General features: G+C 44.8%; 1 protein-coding gene across 1 annotated transcript in view; it reads left to right on the top strand.

Annotated features, from left to right (window-relative positions):
- PID1 (phosphotyrosine interaction domain containing 1) overlaps nt 1–19,861 on the top strand; it is an 85,548-nt gene that overhangs the window by 18,168 nt on the left and 47,519 nt on the right. The window contains exon 2 of the mRNA XM_064516878.1: nt 15,745–15,891. Within this exon, the coding sequence (XP_064372948.1) occupies nt 15,745–15,891 (147 nt within the window). The remainder of the gene's footprint in view (nt 1–15,744; nt 15,892–19,861) is intronic.

Below are 19,861 nucleotides of genomic sequence, written 5' to 3' on the forward strand. Positions count from 1 at the left end.
TTTTAATTGATCTGATTTAAGCTTGGTGTGTGTAAAAATCAGCCTTAATCATTGTAGGGCTTGGCTGAAAACCTCTGATACAGAACCGTGAATCTGTGCAAAGGAGTGAATGCTGATGGGATTTAGAGAAATCTTTTCAAATGAGTTTGCTGCTCTGGCTTGGAGAAACAGATATGTCTAAAAGGTTTCCCTTGTAGCTGAGAAAATTAAGAAAGTCTGTGATGCTGTGTGCAACTATCAGTGTTCATTAGTTATTGAGAGTCCTTGCAAGAAAATTTCTTGCATAAATTGTGCCAACTGATTTCACTAACTGAAAACAAGGTTTATTACTATATGAACTTGATAATTAGTTTGTAATTTGTGCGTAAGCATTTCATACTGGCAGTTTTCTCGCAGAGAATAATTTGCCTTTTATTTGTCGAGGATTTTTTTTTGTGAGAACAGAACTCCCATTCATGATGGGCACAGCAAATGTAGTAAAACATTATCATAGCTGGGATTTGTTGTACACTATGGATTTATGTCAAGAATGTTAATGATTTGTTTATGAATAAGTGAGCCTGTAGTATTGTGAAACAGTGTCTGGCAGGGCTGCTGAATGGACACTTTGAAAGCGAAGGATTCTTGAACTGAGTAAGCTGTAGATATTTGTATGTCTCAAATTCGTCCTAAGTAGGCTTATGGATTTTAAACAGAAGTGTTTATTTAACGTATTATCATCTTCTACAGTACTCATCTGGTGTATGTACAGGCCACTCGATAACATGCAAAGAGGTTGTTAAGTATTTTTTAAGGGCAGTTAATCTCCTTCTAGTAGGTTTTATTTTAGCAGTGAGGTTCTCTCCGAGGAAGGAACATGCAGCATTGGACGGAGCAGTACGATGTTTGCAGAGTCAGTATAGATCAGGAGCGCACTCTGGATCGACAGCGTCTCGCTTTGACACGGTGGCTAGTTTAGCTGGGATGTCAGGTCAATGTCTCCTTGAACCGGCTGACCAGCAACCGATACCCAGCAGCATAAAGCGAAACACCATCCCTCTGCCCCAACGGTCTGAGCTCTCCCAGTGTTTTGGACTCAGATCCGTATTTTTAACAAAACTGGCTGTTTGAATGTTCTTTGCCCACATGCAAGGTAAATAGTGTAATCACAAAGCTGCCTCTCCTGCCGTCTTCTCTCCCATGAGTTTTATAGCTGGTAAAATGAGTGTAAGCACTTAACGCTGAGAGGCAGTTGTCACTTGGGTGGGATTCATGTGTTTTCTCTATCTACCCAAGCTTCCCGGGAGGCTGCAGGTTCCAGAAGCGTCGCTCGCTGCTGTGGCAGGGAGCCTCGCCGGGCGCCTTGGCACCCCGTGGGCGGCTGAGCCCCAAACCGGGAGTTTCAGCACCGAACGCAGGAGCGTCGGAGACGGTCGGTGCCGCGCAGCTGCGGCGCTGCGTGGAGCCTGCCTCGGCTCTCTGCCCCGTAAGTTATGGCAGTTCTTGAAACCGTGTCTTGTAATTTTTAATGAGCGGGGCTATTGGCTCTGCATCAGCGAATGGTTAAAAAGGAGCAAGAGTTGCTTTAACATTAAAAACGTGCCTGGAGGACTTCTCTGAGAATTTGCCTATGATTATTGAGTGAATATAATATGGGAAGACAACTTAGCCTCTTTGCTGTGCTTTTTTTTCATAGCGAATGTGGTTTTGAGAGTTGAAATGTGTCCGGATGGAAAGTAATGTTCATGCGGGAATGGCTTGGGAAGCCATGTAGTACCCTCTCCCCCTGAACATGGATAGGAGAGAGAAGTAAGATGCAGTTTATTGAGATGCAGTTTCTGTGGAAGAATTAGATTTCTGCCAAATTCGATTTGATCACGTGCCCAACAGAAAAGAGGTTGAAGCCAGGGTACTTTGTGTGTTGAATTGGGGAAGAAGCTCTTCCAAATCGAATGGGCTGGGGAAAAAGGAGCCTAGTGTGGCTTGTCCCCCTGTCCCATATACACGCGTAACGACCTACAGAAATGCAAAGGGAGCCCCCCGTGACCCTTGATGATGGTGAAGCAGCCGTGGTGGGTGATCAGGCTTGTTATATCTAACCTGCTACAGGGCAGCAACCCCCGGGAGCCTTTCGTGCAGGCCAGGGCGCTGGGGTGCCGAGGGTAGGAGTTATTTCTTCAATGGTGCATTCATTGCTTACGCAGTTTTCAGAGTTGTTCCCTGTTTCTTCCTCAGCGTTGTGTGGTCTGAGGTGCTAATTCAGCAAATAAATAACCCCCAAGCTGCATTTTACTCCATTCTCCAGTACAGAAATGCACGTTCAGGAAGGGAAGCACGGAGGGAAATGGCAGTGAAGCTGATGGACCCATTTGTTCTCTGTACAGACGCTCGTGCTTTTTCCCCGTTCAGGCACGTCGTACGCCATTAAACGCTTTTAAATATTGGCAGCTTAATGGTGAAGCGCGTTTGTGATTTGTCTTGTGCATAAGCATAAAAGGCAATCTCAGCTCTGCTTCGGGATCAGCTTTACTCTGTCGGTTTGGGAACATCAGCGACAATTGCACGAGTCTGTTAATTTCTAAGTGTAGTGGAGATGAAACATGAAAGGGGAAATGCTCATGTTGTAGGGCAGGAGTTGAACGAATCACTTTCTAGAGATGCTGCAGGGGAAATAGATTATAACTACAGCACTGTTTAATGTGTTGGAGAAGCTGGTTCCCCCCTCGTCTTTATGCCAGCAATGGAGCACTGCATGCGATACCGTGGCTTTTAAATAATTTCTGACCTTTATTTCTACAAATTCATTCCTTGTAAAACCCAAGCAGATCCACTTGTTACTCGTTTTTTTCACTGTGTCGAAGTCAAAAAACATTGTCGTCTTTTGTGGGTAACTGCATACGCTTTCCTGCTCTTGAACAACAGCGAATGTCATTACGTTTATGTTCCTGTTTCTGCAGGGAGAGGTTTTAGCTCTACAACTTCTGTTTTTTGGTGTTGTGCTTGTTGTAGTATGGATGACACTGAGATGCACATGATACCCACCCGCAGTTAAAGACGTGAAAAAACAAAAGTTGGAACATTTCGATTATGGTGGTTGCTGGATTGCACCCAAGAGGGAACAGGCTTTGTTGAATGATCAAAGGTCTTTTACTCTCCTCAGCTGCTCAGAATTGAGTGGGCAGATGTTTATCTATCCGATCGTCTTGTAAAACTGTAGGTTTGGCTTGTGCAAATTGTTGTGCATGCAAATCTTCGCTGATGTAATTTCAGAAGCTTTTCCAAGGTCATCTGAAAATCTGTCCGGGTAGAGAACCTGGGATCTGAAATTGAATAAATATTGAAGAAGGTTACCTTGCACTCCTAGAGGTATCTAGAGACTGAAAATAATGTAGTTGGATTAAAGGTCTCTATATTTGAGGGGATGTGGCAGTGGGTGATTGATGTGGAGCTAAAGTTCCTTCTCAAAATCTCTAACTTCTGTTAACAGTTTGCTCAGGCTTTCCACTTCTGAGGTTATCTGTTTCAAGCTTTGCTTCTGGACTGAACTGATTATTTTTCCTGTATTTTGGAACAAAAATGTTTTACCATGTAGGACTCTGAAAAACTTACCCACAATACAAACATTTTTACAGACTTTCCTTTAAATAATGGCCACCCTCAGAAAGCAGGAAAATTGACCACTGGCATCTACTTCTGAATCAACCCTCAGGTAGAAAAATGTCCATTTTGAGTGTTCTGCTCTGACTTCCCAAGTCTAGACCTAAGGCAAAACCTTATTCCATACCCATGTGGCACATTTTGTGCTGAATGTGCTTGGAAAGCATGTAGGCAAAGAAAGCTTAGCCGTGGGCAGGCTTGAGAATTGCAGCAGCTGTAATGAAAAATCTAACAGAGGTGGGTGGTGATGAGCCCTAAGGTCCTCTGTAGCCTTTGCTTTATTCTCAATATGCCTTACAGCTTAAAGCAGAGAGATTCTCCGTCGAGGTTCCCTTTCGATGGACAGTGCTCCATCAGAGTAGTTGGCCTTGATGATACGAGCTAATAGGTCAGTGTTTATTTTGATTACTTTCTTAATCATTTTGCCTTTCCAAAAGTGAGAAACTGCATTAAACACAATGAACTAAATAGTAATATTTCCTGGTAATATTTGGAGAAGAGTCCAGGAACCTTGGCAGATTCCCTGGAAAAGTCCTCTACGGCTTCCTTCCCCATTGCAGAACTGGGGCAAAAGCAGCACTGGAGATCCATACTCAATCTGTGCGTGTGTGCACCCATCTGCCTCCGATCTGCAGGCTAGCTGGTTACTGCCATGTCAATTAACGCTTAGAATTAATCTCTCTTTCCTTTTAGGCCAAGTTACTCTCATTTACATCACTTATCATTTTGGCCCAGAGATTTTGGAAAGGACTGTGCCTCAATTATATAGGCTACACCTATGCAAATAACTTAGATAGGCAGAATTTGGAAGCCGTCGGTAAGGCTACGGCATGAAGTGTTTCAAGTATACAAAAGAAGGTGAATTATAAGATTGATAGCCTTTGTGCTTAGTGATCAGAGCGCAAAGAAAAAAAGCTGCGAATCTGAGCAGAGAGACATGCTATAAAAAGCATTATCCTAAGACTAATCTACAGAAAACACATTTTTGCATGGCAATCTACTGGGTTTATTTTGGCAATTATTTATTTGTGGTAGTGGTGGTTGTAAAAGTGGAATTTTTAGCAAACTTGGTGTAATTACAGAGAACTGAATTTGTAAAGCTGTTCAAACATTTTGCATCACAGTTTGTTTTTTCAGCCAAATACATGTCTTTTTTCATTAAAAAAATATTTGTCTTGAACCATTTTTTTCCAAAGCAATGACTAATCGGTATTCACAAGATTCAATACTTTAATATTTTATCAGAGGCTCCTAAATTCTTTCACTCCCTTCTCTTTCAGGGTAAATAATTTAGATTTCAGATGCATCAAGTTTGATAAAAGCCACCTTGTTAATGTCTCCTGTAGAATTACAGCTTTATGCACTTTGAGGGATGCTGGAATAACTACATCAGTAAAGCTTATAAGTTAAATTGAATGGGGCAAGGGAAGACGACAGTGGGGAAATGTTGGGCAGGCAGTTCATTTATTTTAATTTTGTTGTTTTTTCACATCTGTAACTACCTGCCAGTATAGGTAAACTGGAGACCATAAACATTATGGGTATTCAGAATACTCCCATCATGTTCTGTTATGGGGTATACATTAGATATGTATCTAGGGAAGCTCAGAGCTTTAAAAGCCTGGACTGTTTTCCCTGGATGTTTATGTTCTATACTATTTCATTTCTCTTAAGCCTGAAAAATGTTGCAGTTTTGTTTGTACATATTGACAGGATTTGCACCAAGAAACCTTTAAAAAAGAAAATGAACTCGACTCACTCACATTCCTGTTTTTCCTGCAACTTCTTTGCTCAGAGTTGAACCAAAACCCACAGACTCAAAGTTGACTAGCTTTTCTCGGCACAAAATTATTTGCGGCTGAGACTGGATTGCGTTTAAGGTGATCATCGGTCAATGGGGAAAAAAAGAAAGCTGAGGACGTATGGGGAATAAGGATCTTCCTTTTCCGCTTCTCTGCTGCTGTGCGGGATTGCATATTCTGCACGTGTTTTCTGCTTGGAAAGCTTGCCAGTCACCCCTGCGTCAAATGAAATTTGGAGCAGGTTGGACAGAAGTGAGAGTCTGTCGGTACAATTATCATAAAAACAGGAAGTAACCGTCACGACCTAAAAGGCAGAACGATGATCCTACGAGACCTGAAGTCTTAAAATTATGCTGTTTTTGGAACATTTGGATAGTTTTGAGCTTTTTTAAAGGTTTAAATTAAACAGTTTAAAAGTGCATTATTCAATGCCATTCATCGCTCTGGCTATGTCAACTTACAAGACCAAAACAGCAAAGTTGAACTACTATTGTAAAAACTGGTGGTAGCAGTGCGTGTAGTAGCACATGGATAGCGGTAGTGAAGACAGGGCCTGGTTCTGCTCCTGCTGAGCTTAATGTTTGCTTTGCCATGGATTTTTGTGGAAGCAGGGATAGGCTTTCATGGTGTGTGGGATCCGTAAAGACGGGGAATCAGTGAGGGCAGAACACGTGTTTCCAGAATGGAAGTACTTGCGTTTGCTTAATCACTTATGGATTCCTCCCGAGTGCCGCTGCGGCGCCCGCGAGAGGGGTTAGCTCTTGTTAATTGGTCCCGCGTGTACTTGCAGATGGTGTATTAACTGTCCCCGAGGGGACGAGGGCCTTTGGGTGAATGTCACGGTGCATGTTTTACTTCTTTTCTGGAGGAATCCGGAGTTAGATGCATCGATATACCTATAAATAAAATGACTAGTGTTTTGAATCTTAATACTGAGCAGAGGGATTAGTTAGGCTTCTGCAAAAAACATTCAAACTTTGCTGACAAGCGAAGGAGCAACTGAGGTTTTACAGAGCAGCTGGAATTTCTGAATATCTCCGGGTTTGGGTGCCTCACTTGTGAGCGCTTGTGAGCTTATCTCCCTTCGCATCAAGTGCTGAGGACTTGTCCTCTGAAACTCAGAAAAAGTGGAGACGTTAGAAAACATTAATTACTTTGGAAGAACCTTGAAAGGGCTGTGCAGATTTAAGCTTTTTCTGCAGCACTTGGGTACAAGAGGGCTGTTCTGCGCCTGCAGTAGGTTAGCACGAGTAAAGAGGAGGACCCGTCTCAGCTACTTAAATCATTCTGTGCTGGAAAAAAAAGCAGAATAATTTTGCATCTGACTTTGCTCAACTTACTGAGTAATGAAGTCACAGGAGAAATGGGAATGTAAATGAATTGTTTTTTGGTTTTTATTTTATTTTTTATTTTACAGGTTTCTTGGTGCAAATCCTGTCAGTTATCCAACCCTAAAGCCTCACTGAACTAACTAGACACATTGCAGAAGGGTGGTTTCGATGGCTTTCTGCAGGCTCCCTTGCTCCTGCTGCAGGCTGTCCTGAGCGCTGCTCTCGTCCATGGCTTGGGAGAGCCGGGAAGACGCGGTGGGAAATCCCCCTTATACAGCCCTACTGCCGTGGGACCCAAGTTTTACCTGCACTGTGCATCACCGATGGTGTGGGTCCTGGGGGATGCCGAGGGGCAGTGGGGAGCAGGGCCTGGAGCCGCATCGCCTCTCCTTGGGGAAGGAGAAGGTGGGGGGCTTTTGGGGGTGCGGCATGCCCCGATGGAGGCTTTCCAGAAAGGAGGGCGACTGCTGAAGGAGCAGGTCTGTCTTATGGAGATGGCCTAATCCGGGGCAGGAGGAGGATCCCTTCTCCAAGACCCTTGGGAACGCCGGGATTAAATGCTGAGAGCATTTATGCAGTGCCGTAAATTGGCATCAAAGGCCTGACCGGGGTCAGCGATAAAATGGACAGCTTTAGAGGAAGGAATAGATTATCATTATCTCTTGTAGCTGTAAATATAAGAATTCAACAGTCTTATCTAGAAAGTTCATTTGGTTTATATTTAAGCAAGCACATAAGTATTTTTGGCAAGGGCTCGCACCGTTTGTTTCTGCATAGCGTTAGGCACAGCGTAAGCTCTAGCAGCTAACCAGGGCAAGTGCCCTGCTTGCAGCAGACACCTCCATCGCTCAGTCCGTATCCCCGGCTCAGAGAACACAGCTTCGGGAGGCAAGGCCAGGTCACTGCACTGCGTAACTGCTTAGCAAGTTATTGATTTATTGCAGAAAAAGAAAGGGAAGAATGAGAGAATGACTGAAACGCTGTTTTTGAAAGGGTGTTTGGGAATGCAGTGGCTGGCTGGCAGGTATTGTACGAGCTGGGCTTGCTCCGCGAGCCTCAGAGTGCAGAGAAAGGACTTGTTAAAGCATCCTCTGACACAGAAATTATTGGAAAGCCTCCAAGAGCAAATTGAAAAAGCACCAGCCTTGTCCGTGCTGCAGGACTGCATTATCCCAGCGCTGGGCCAACTACACCAAGTAATGCACCGTCTGGAAACTTGAGTTAGGGGAAAAATATGCTGGAAAGCAGAGAAGAGGTCAGCTGAAAGTAAAAGTGAATGAGCTTGACATATCTATGCCACTGCATGTCCTATTTTGCTCTCTCTTTTCTTGTCAGCTCCTATTTCTTAATTTTTTCCACTCTTCTTTTCCCCTGTTTTTACCTTTCCTCTTCTCTCATGACTGTGTTCTGGCTGACATTTGGCCAGAAAAATGCTTGGGCTGATAAATACCCGAGCTTGCACAGAGAAATTTTGGCACGCTGGTACTTTTGGAATTGTAACCTAGTTTAAAAGTCTGGACTTGCACACAGAGAGACAGTGCTCTTTGGGATGCCCGCAGCTTTGGTGATGAGAAGATGCGCAGCAGACAGAGGAGATGACTTTAATTTCATTTAGTGCTGCGTAGTGGGGCTCTGCTTTCCAGGCTGATTTTGTTTGCTGACTTCTAAACATAGTTTAAAGACCACCATCATCAGGGATGGGAAGGAATTAAAAAACAGAGCTGTTATTGCAAGTGTCAGTGTTATTAACAATGATTACATTTAATAAAATATGCAACACAGCTATCTGTTAGTGGGGCTGCGGTGGCACTTGGGTGAAACTTGTTCAATGGTGGCTAAGTTGTGCTCTGCCGTGCTGAGCGTAGCTGCAACCGGCGTAAGCAGTACAACAAAACTGTCGGTCCTAGAGGGTTAAACAGCATTATATGAACACAAAAGAAACAAAAATGTGAGGGTTAAAAGTGATACCTGGGGCTAAAGGTTTGGGAAGCACTTATGTATGAGAACAGCTTGGCTGATACAGCCGGCTGTACGGCTGTCACTTCTGTGATACTAATCAATGAAAGTTCAGCTTTATTTCTACTGATGGTAAAAAAATAAAATAAAATGTTGTTCTAGTTATAAAATATATGCTGTGAACACTGGGCGCTGGAAACCGCAACCCATTTTAAGATATGTGTAACAGTCATCAGTAAAGTAATGAACTGTGAAAGCCCATATCCAAACAGATATATATTTACATGCCTATTTCCTATCCATAGGCCTAATTTCCACTGAAAAAATGGACTGGGAATTTTGGTACTTTAATGGAGAAACAGATCAAAAAGCTGTTTATTATAGCGCTGTGATTCTTTTACCTCCTACCAGCTGACGTTTTAAGGATGTTTTATTTTTTTTGTTTTCGTGATTATTGTTATTAGTGTTCTCTAAATATTGACTCCTTCCTACTCTGATGTTGATCTCTGTAGCGGGACTACAGTTTCTGAGCAATTACAGCTAAACTGGAGATTTCATCTCTGAATATCCTGCACGTTGAGTTTGGCTTAGGTCTGGGGGTTTAGTTTGGCTGAGCGTGGAGATGTGTTAGAGGGTCAGTCATGAAGTTCTCCTCTGGCTCTGAAGTTCCCCGCAGTTTGGAGGGTGTCTGTATCTGGGGCCGTGTTTTGCTTGGGCAGCGATCCTGCTGCTTGGAATCGCATGAGCTTGGCAGCCGAGCGCGGAATCCCGGCCAGAGCAAACTCCAAGTACACAGGCTCTGAGAACAAAACGTTTCACATGAATTAAACTGTGAGGAAACAGAAATTCTTTAAACCTGTAAGAAAACAAGGCAATGTGAGCGTCGTCACACAGGCAGCTGTGTGATCCGGGTATTGATAAGCAGTGTAAGTTTTATTTATGAAATCTTGATAATGGTGTTTGTTTTTGGTTTTGAGATGTTCTTGCCACGACAAGAAGCAGCATCTCCCCCTGGAAACGGGTGCTGCAGCAGGATGGAAAGCTCTTGGAGCCTGTGTGCACAGATCCAATGGGCATCTCTGCTGCAAGCACATTTGGCATTTCTGTTTCCTCCTGACGATTTCAGCTTCTCCTGTCCCACGTGGTGCATCTGGTCTTGCTGTCTTGAAAAGATTTCTGTGTCTTCTTCCTGCTCTTCCATCTCCCGTCCTTTGCTTCTCTTTCCTTCGCCTCTCAGTGCTTTCTTGTATTATAGGTTTCTCCACTAGAGCTTTATCCTTGACTTCCTTGTCATGTCCATCAACGACAGGAGATGACTCCCTGCCTGGCACCGGGAAGCGTTAAGTGCAGTAAGTCACGTACCACCTCTCCCAGCTCTTTCCTTTCTCCAGCCTTGCACCTCGCTTGCTCTGGTGGCCGCTCTGCCCATCCCTTCTCCGCGCTGCCGGGGAGGTGGTTGGAGGGAGGGAAATGGTCATGTTCATTCCTGCTGCTTGCGGGATGGCATTGGGCGTTTGAGAGGGCTGTGGTGGGTCACTTTTTGTGGCGTGACATCTCCTAGGGCTTGTGCCCAAAGGTCCTGGGGTCAGGCACGCCGGTTAAGTAGCAGCATCAGGCCACAGGCAGGCCGCAGCACTCCCATGCTCCCAAAATCTGCAGCAGTGCGGGGCAGCCGAGTCCGCCCCATCGTCGTGCCCGCTGCTTCTTTGCGATGGAGAGACAAATTCAGACATCATCAGCTGCTTTTTTTATTTAAATATTGTGTGTTAGCTGCAAGAGATTGAAGGAATTTGAATTGATAGGCTAGCAGAACATATCTCTTTTTAACATGCTAGATGAGGTGCACTTTTAATAACCAGATTTCTGGAATTAGATTGGTTTCAAAAAGATTACCCAGGCCAGATTTGCTCGAGTATGAAGGATCATGACATGATCTTGGACTCGTGCACGCCAGTCAGTTTTGTGTTACAGAGCATAAATGCTGGTGGAATGATTTCCGACTTTGATAAGTGCTTCCATCCCCTTCGCAGAGGGTTTTATTGTAGTGTTCAGTACAATGTTTATATGAACCGCTAGTAAAGGATAAATAAATACTGCGCAGTGAAGTTTACTCTGGGGGAGGAGAAAGAAGTATTTAAAATGTATTAGCAATATTTGTTTAACAAGAAGTGGATCAGATGTGACATTTATCTGTACTGCATAGCATTTGCTTTAAATAAACAGAAAGCCTTGGAAGGGATAAGTTTTCTTCTGAACAGTATCAGGATTTTTCTTTCCTTGCAGCAGCGCTGGAGGCTTGGGCTGAGGTGGTCCTCGCCTGCTAGCTCTGCTCATGCCAGCGGTGACGGTGAAGCGCAAGCGTTTGGCTACGGGACTGTGGTGGTTTCATCTCCTCGGACCATGAGTAGTACAGTGGAGGTTTTTTATGTACCAGCAGGATATTTTGGAAGTAGGGTTGCACGGGGAGTAGGGGAAAAGGGGCCCTTTGGGCTTCCTGAAGTTCTCTGGAGGTTTGTTGGGCTCGGTTGTGTCGTTGCTGTCTCGGGCTGCTGCGTACTGCCGTGCGATGCTGCAGGCACACAGCTGGGCTCTCCTGCCCGAGCTGGCTGAATTTCACAGGCAGAAGAAGTGCTCGCACTGCAGTAGTAAATTAGAGGTTATTTTTGACTTTTCTTCAGTGACTGTAATCTTCTACTCGCACACCAAGGTGGATTTCACATGGGAATTCCTTTGTAGGTGCTGCAGGAGGATGAGCTGCACTGCGGGTCGCTTCTCGTTGCAGCAAATCCATCTTTCAGAGGCTTTGAGCTTTAAGATGGCTCTTCTACGCAAGTTAATACCCTACCATTTTGGTGTTTGTAGCACTGTGTTGTGCTGTGTTGAAAGCAATTCAGAAAACTCAGAAATTTTTGATTCTTACATTCAGTTAACCTGTCGCTGAAAGGGCTGGTGGTGGCTGGGTTTTCTCTGAAATGGGGAACGCTTGGAAGGTTCCCGGGAAGCAAGTGTACGCTGCACCTCTGTGGTGGCAGCTTTGGCCTGCTAAGGGTTTGGGCTACCCAGCCAGCCGCTCTTCAGTTTTCTTCTATGGGGGGAGAGGATGCCATTGGGACTGGTGAACTGAAAGCAAGAGAAAACGATGGAACTTGAATCCTTGATCAAAACAGTCATTTTGTATTGAGATAGTTTTCCATGTTATTAGTGGCTTTACTTAAATTTTACACTGAATGAGTTTCTGCTAATATGAAAATACAATGCTAATTGCAGCTCTGATTCTTTCTTTGGTAATTAAGCTATTTTGTTTGCTTAAGTAATTTTAAAACTTGCTGCCAGTTTGTTACTGTTTTGTTGCTCCTTGCATTTCTTGCAAAGATAGAGCGTATATATCAGTAGCACCGTCTAAATGGAGGGACGATGAAAGGTGTCATTTTGAGCTGCTGTTGTATCATGCCAGTTAAGAATCTCTTCTTTTGATGATTTTCACTGTAAGAGCTACCAAGTGAACTCAGTGGTTCTGGCACATAAAATGTGAATGGTATAATGTTCCCTGAGCTTTATTCACTGAATTGCCAAAGTCATGCTTTTCAAGAACTTCGTGAACTTAAAGCACTTTAAAGAAATATTCTGGGTTCACAGCACTGGAAAGCTAATGTCTTTTCTTAAAAAATACATTGGCTACTGTTATAGGTCAGCATTTGCCAACAGTTTCCGCAGGAGATGCCAGTTTGGAGTGGAAACCAAGGAACGGATTCAGCGAAGCACTTTATCCTGTTCTTGGCTTTAAGCACATGAATAATCCCATTGACTACCCACGTGTGCTTTACTGGAACTGCTCACATGGTGAAAGTTAGGCATGTGTTTAAATAACTTATTTGGGGTCTCACTGCGTGGTATCTGTTGGCAGAGCCTTGATTTTCTTACGGCAACCACCGTAAGACTTGTCCACAGGTAGCGCGGCTCTGTGCGGCAGCCGCGCACCGCGGGCCGGAGCAGGAGCACCCCTTTGCTCAGGAGGGGCATTTCTGCGTCCACCCCCATCCGTCCTGCGCTGCTCTGGCCGCTGGTTGTCTGTCTGCTGCCAATCGTGCTGTGGGGTTTTTGGCTGCTTATACAAGTGTTGAATTGCCTTTGTAAGGCAGAGCGCAGCCTTCTCCTTGTGCAAGTCTGTATATGTGGTTGCTAAAACATGAAGAATGTGGATCATGTTCATAGCTTTCCTCATTTTGGTCAAGCCGCGTTCTCTTCAGCTTCGTCACTAGTCCGCTGAGGCTGGTGGAGGTACAGTGGAGGAGATGACAGTGTTGGAGGTCTGAGCTCACTGCTCAGAGGGGCTAGGAGGATTTTTTCACGCATCGAATATTTGGTGGAAGCACCGTGAATTGCTCACCTCGACACGTGGAGCTGCTTCAGCGCGCAGGCAGGGAGAGGTTAAATGCTGGGCTGGGATCTCCTTCAATTTGATATTCCCCAGCTACAAACTCTGCTTTGATCCGAACAGGCCTGCCAGCAAAATGGTACTACTGCAGGTTAAAAATAAATCCTAGGAAGTTTTCTACCTCCGCATTTCTCTTCCATACCCCGGGTACCCAGGGGAGCAGTCGGCCTCTGGGACAGCCCTTGCCTAGGCTTGCCAAGCGGCCGTGCTGGCGGGGGATTGCCGGGACCCATGACTGCCGGTGACGTTCCCGGTCTCTGACATGTTCCCTGTGCTGCAGGTTTCCTCTGAAGAAACAAAATCTCTTCACTGCAGCAAGTTGGCAGGACTATAGCTTCTACGTGAAAGCCATTCAAGCTATTACAGAGAGGTGCAGTTTTAGCAGATAACTATTGCTTAGCAATATGTGCGAGCCCAGCTCTGCCGTTGACCATCAGCCGCCCTCCTTCAAACCCAGGAGCTCAGACTTGGAGCTCGCTTGACGCTTGCCCAGGGTGTTAAGCTGCTGTTTACCCTTTGCAAGCAACTTCACTGCCGAAGCCTAGGACATTCAAACAAAAGGCTCTTAATCAGGACTGAAAGGTGAAAAGAAATAGATTTTCTCAGTGTGTTCAGTAATCCTGGCTCATGGAGCTCGGTTATCTTCAGGAACGTGTGCCAAAGAGTATTCCTTAGTGTATAATCATCTTAAACAGATTGCTCTTTTGCTGGAGATGTGTTTGGGAGAGCAAATGGGCTAACATGTAATATGAGCTAGAGCCAGATGAAAAATAACGTGGGTAGGTCTCTTCACAGGCTTGGAGACCTGAGCGCTTGCATGAACGGCATGGGGGCCCCCAAGTAGTATTACAACAGGCCATAACTTCATGCGTGAGCTAGGAAAGCAACTATTATTTTCACAGACTGTTAGTGTTTATGCCTTGAATATACTTAGGAGAGTGTTTAAGATGCTGTAGATCCAGTATCATAACAACCATTAGAAATAAACACTGATGAGCTAAGGATTAAATTGCTTCAGAAGAGTGTATTGTATTAACAGGCTTTCAGTTAGCTAATGATAACATATTTATGAAATTAAATAGGAAGTTTAGTGCCAAGAAATTCTCATGCATTTTCAACAGAAAACTCAAATCCATTAAAAACCCATATGAAAACCTCATAAAATCCAAGTAGTTGGATTCATCCCCTGTGTATAAATAAAATGTTTAATAGGCACTCTGCTCACCTAAAGTGCAGGACTGAAAAGCAAGGACCTGAGTTGAATTTCTAGCTCCCATACGGCCTTCGTGTATGGTTCTGGGAAATCGCTTAGCGTGGCTTTCCGGCAGACCGGACCCCGCGGTGTCCTCCCAGCAGACCGGACCCCGCGGTGTCCCCTGCCTCGCGGGGGTGAAGGCGAGGCTGGGGAAGGGGTGGCTGCAAAACGAGTTAAGAATCTCCCATCAAAAGCCAGAGCGTAAGGTTTGGTTTTGATAAAAGTAGTCTGGAGTCATCTCACGTACGTCTCGTAGCTGCTGATTTGTAAGAGTTGAGTTGCAAAACTATAATAGATGTTTATTTTTTCAGAAGGAGCTGCAGTGTACTGCTTGTTGGGAGTACTACATTAATTTGCTTCATAACTGCATGTTTTTACCCCTTAGATATGTAGTAACAAGTGAAAACATTCAGTTTCTAAAATCAAGGTCAGTTCAAAGAAACATCTAAATGTTGGAACATTTCTGACTCGACCAATTCCACAAAAGTGATTTGGAAAGTTTTCAAGGGTTGGCTTTCTTTGCTCAAACAAGCGTTGAAAAACTTTTCATCAACAACATCATTGCTCACTCTACCTTCTAAAATTTTTTGTCCAAGCCTGGGGAATTCCTTTTCTTTGTTTGTTATAGTGAGTGGCAAGTTTTTAATGGCATCTGTCAGTTATATACTGGTAGCGGCATCTACGCTGGGGACCAGAGGAACTGTTGCTTGCAAAGGAAGAGGAGGAGGCTAAAGGCAAAGTGATGAGGCAGTTAGCTTGGTGGGAAGGGCAAATTCTGCCACAGCCAGTGGGATAAGATTTGTTTACAGAGAAAAGAAAAACAAGAATGGATGAAACTGTAGTTCTTTAAAATGGTCTCTGCTGAAAGAAGGAAAAGTGCTTTGTTTTTTCCCCGCTCTTCCCCCCATGTTGTTATTAACAGAGGAAGTGGGCCTGTGAACAGCTTTTATAATGTGCCTGGGATTTGGAGTGAATGGAGATTGAATTTAGAGCTTCTTGGGGATGCACATGAATCCTAATGCTAAACACTAGGCGAGTAGGAAAAGCTTTTTTTTTTTTTTTTTTTTTCCCTGCTCTAAAGTGCCTGAATCATGTCATTTTGTGTGTGCCTATCTAGTTTAATGAAAAACAGTCTCCTTATTGCTAATAGTAATAATGGATATTCACTTTCTTAAGTTATAAAAGTCTTACCTTTCTACCCAGAAATTTCCAAGGCACTGAATAGCAAATAAGATGCATTTGAACAGATGCAGTTACTAATTTCCTTTTCTTTTCTTTCCTCCTGCCCCGCCCTGAACACAAGCTAATGGCTTTTCTTTCTCTGTTTAGCACTTTCAGACCATGTTAAAAACAAAGTTGAATGTCCTAACTCTTCGGAAAGAGCCTCTCCCGACTGTGATCTTCCACGAACCAGAAGCTATTGAGCTGTGCACCACAACTCCGCTCATGAAGACCCGGGCACACGCTGGATGCAAGGTACTCGGGAGTAAAAGCTTAAGGGACCAGACCGCTGCGGAGGTGTCCTGTGTGTGTAAGGGGATCTAAAGAGCCCAAATTAGTCATCACTGTTGTTCTGGAAACCCCATTGGCTACTAGCCTTACTATAAGGTTTGCAAATCAAAAAAGTCATTGGGGTTTCGAGATTAAATTCTGGGCTTCAGTGCCACAGGTTCTGGTGTGTGGTGCAATGCAAATTTCAGAGGATTTTTAGCTGCTTGCAGTTAATGTCACCAGTGGTAAACACCGCCAATGCTTTTTGTGAGTGCCAGTGCTGAGATGGGAGCTGAATGGCCAAATGCTGCTGCTTGTATTTAGGAAGCCACGCTAAGCGAGACACAATCCTGCAGAAACAGGATTGCAGCCTAAGATCTGAGGTTGGTTGTTTAAGAAAAAGGCGGCGGCAGTTAGGCCTGGAATTAGTTGAGCAGCAGCAGTAATTTGCCCAGGTACATCAAAGCACAGCTTCCGAACAAGCTTTATGTCTTTAAAGTTTAACAGCTTAAGTGCTTCGAGTGTGCTCTTCTGTGGGAAGAAACTTTATAAGAAAAGCAAACAGATCCTCTCCGGGTGCGCGTGTCGGCAGAGCTGTGTTGCCCGGGAGGGAGCCCGACCTCACGGAGCCACCGCCGTTTTGTGCGCAGCTGCCTTGCAGGCCGGCCTGTGCTGCGCTGACAGGCTCGTGGGCACTTCTTGAGCGGTTTTACTGCTAGAGAGAGGGTCTGATGTGACTGAGATGGGGTTGGAAGAAATTGCATGTTTTTCTCTTTTTTTCCCCCCTACTTTTGCTGGCCTAGTGTGTACGTGACGCGCGTTGTGCGCACGTTATGAAGCTTTGCCTTGGCACCTCCAGGTCCCTGCACTTCACTGGCAAAGTTTCTCCCTGGGAAGTGTTGTTTTTTGTTTGAGTTCTACCTGCCGCAGCAGCCAAGAGAGGAGCACGGTGCTCGGTGTTGAGCCCTGCCGCTCAGTGACCCTGCTGCGCTTAGTGCATTAATGTGTAGCATCTGCTCTTCTGCGATGATGTCTTTTGTCCTCTATGTTGACAAGTAATGAATTTTTAGGGAATATTTGCTATCATAAATACGGTTCACAAAGTATCTGCCTTCCACCCCTAGTGTGAGGGAGTTCAGACGTAATAACGCTGTCTGAAGTCAGTGTGTGTGTATGGAATTTAAATGAGCGTTTTTATCCAACCTGCCTTTCTTCAGCTGGAAAAGATGGATCGCAGAGCGGTGTTGAACCCCTCAGTGCAGGGAGTCTTGCACTATATTTAGAGATCTTGGTGGTTTTTTTTTCCCCCCCTGCAAAGTAACATAGTGGTTGTGACTAGGACACTCCGATTTTACCCAGTCTCTGTATTCACAATCTATTTTTTTCATTTTTTCTTTCCTGACTGAATGTATTTCTCTCATAGTGGGCTTACACCCTCCACCTGTTTTTAGGTAATTAGCCCTCCTTGCCTCTCTCCCCTCCAATTATTAGTTTCTCGCTGAGTGATTCTATGTGTTGCCACCACAAAGCCAATATTTTATAATAAGAGTTTTCTCTCTGTGCAGTCTGATCTATCACAGTTATTCCAGGTTGTAAGTGGGGAAAATGCTGCGGTGTCCGACGTTAACTCAGGAGACATTGGCTTTTAAGCAAGAGCACAGTATTCAGTTTTTACTTTCTTTCATGAGTCATACTCTTTTGATCCTTAATCGTTTTATTCCTCTTCACTGAAATCCCTCCAATTTTTATATGTAATCCCATTAATGAGATAGCATCGTTCCTCTGACACAGCCCCAGACATCTCATTTTATTGCACTGTTTTAACATAAGCCTCAGCTGGCACCATCATGTTATGGGGACTTGACATATGCAATTGCTTTGCTGCTCAGAGGTCTGGGCATTGGCTTGCTTGGGAGATTGCTCTTTTCCTTGTCCTTTTGTCACAAGACCAGCTTCTCTTTTCCATTTGGTTTTTGCTGTTGAATCCTGAAGCAACAAACTCTTTAGCTGAGATCAGTCTCATTTTATAATTTGATGTGATGTTTTTAGGAACAGCAGAGAAATGTTTTGCTTGAAGAAGTCTGGAGGGAACCCCTGCAAAGCCTGGAAAATTAAATAATTGAACAAATTTCTCTCTTCCCTGCCCAGTTCCAGAACTGATGTAACTTCATTGTCATTGTGTTTCCGGAAATATAATTTTTACTTGCAGCAGGAGGCTTGGGACTGGTTCCTCCTGCCCCGGTCCATCCACCCTTGCGTGCTCAGGCTGGCTGCGCCATTGCCTTTTTCCCACCCTCTGGACTCTTTGGCGTGATTTTGCCCAGCAGGAGGGAAGAGGTGGTATTTGCCCGGGTTTGCCAGGCAGAGCGGTTGTCGCGGGCACCCGGGTGGTCCCGACGCTGGCAGTAAGAATGAGTCTTTCCTCCATCCCAGATGGACCATGCTTTCAATCACAGGTTCCTAATTTGCCCTTATTTAAATGGAGCATGTTTGTGTATGCTGGCATGAGTGCCATGTAGATGTGCGTATATAGAAATGTGTCTTTCCTTGTTTGGAGCCAAAGGATTTGGATTTGACAGTGGTTATCTTACTTGTGGCTCTTTCACATCAAACACGGTGCACTCTTGTGTTCCAGCTGGAAACTTCCCTTATCGCGGCACTAAGTACAGCCAGATGGAAACTGAGAGTCTGGAACATCTCCAGAAAAGAGGCTGCTGTCTACCCAGAAATGTCTGCTTTCTCTGGGCCTTTTAACAGATTTGTTTAAGTTTTGAGTATTTTCTTCTTCACTAATGTCCTAATCAGCTTAAACTGACTCTAATGTTTCCTGATTTCTGTCCCTTGAAGCTACGGTGGCGGCGTGAAGGGAACTAACTAAATGACTCTCTCTCTGCTGCTGCTGTGTTTCCAGGCGCTGTTGCTGTAATGCAAAAGGACAGAGGTTAAAAACGTTGCCTGCAACTTTGGAAGTGGTGTCATAGGTTTAACATTTTTATTAAATTACAAGGCTCTTCAAAGTGAAGTCAGTGCTGAAGAGTCAGTAACTCGGCTCGCGACTGCTTTCCTTCAGACGTTGTTATCCACCTGGGTGCGATGATCTTACTCTTCCAGTGCCCACCGCTGCATAAGCTATGCTCATCAACATGGGAGACCACGATTACATTAGCAGTGCAAATAATTCTATTTTTAAGAATATGCTTTTATTAAATGGCAAAATATATTTTTGTGACATGGTGTTTGCAGGCATGATGCTCGTTGTTTGCCTCTCTTACTGTATTCAGTTGATAAGATTATTAATTCAGCCTTTGTCGAAGGTATGATATTGGGATTTGTGCAATAACATATCTTAGTTTAAAGCTGAGAAAAGTCATCTTTAATGGCTTGCATACATGGCATTAGAGCGGTACTGGCATTTTAAAATCAAATCATGCACATACTGATGCAGATTTAAAAAATAGCCAAGAATTAATATAAATAAATGGAGCTTGTCTTTCAGAATAGCTCAAAGGATTGCTTCGCTCACAGGGTAAAAGGACGATGACTGCACTGTTTGCCACGTGGCAGTCGTTACCGTGGGTGGGTTTTCTGCGTCCGCACCGCAGAAGGTGACAGGCCCACAGCCAGGCTCCCCGGTGCGGCTGCAGCGTCGGCAGCTGTCGTGTGCCGGGCCCCGGGTGGCATCCGGGGTCAGCGCTGGGGCCGGGCCCGTGCCGTGCCGGTCCTGAGCCACTGTGTGCCCACTTTGTGCCTCGCACCCCGCCAGCGGTGCTGCGGCGGGCTCTCCGGGAGGTGATAGCCCCTCCGTCACCCCCTTTTCCGACCCCTTGCTTGTGGCTGTTGGGTTACGTTAGGGGACCCGATAGTTCGTGCTCGTAAAGCCTGACCAGCGAGCAGCGTGCGGCACTGCCCTGCGTGGCCGCGCGCGGGGATCCGTGCCAACAGTGCCGCGAGTGTA

Source organism: Dromaius novaehollandiae, chromosome 9 (genome assembly GCF_036370855.1).
Source record: "Dromaius novaehollandiae isolate bDroNov1 chromosome 9, bDroNov1.hap1, whole genome shotgun sequence".
NCBI lineage: Eukaryota > Metazoa > Chordata > Aves > Casuariiformes > Dromaiidae > Dromaius > Dromaius novaehollandiae.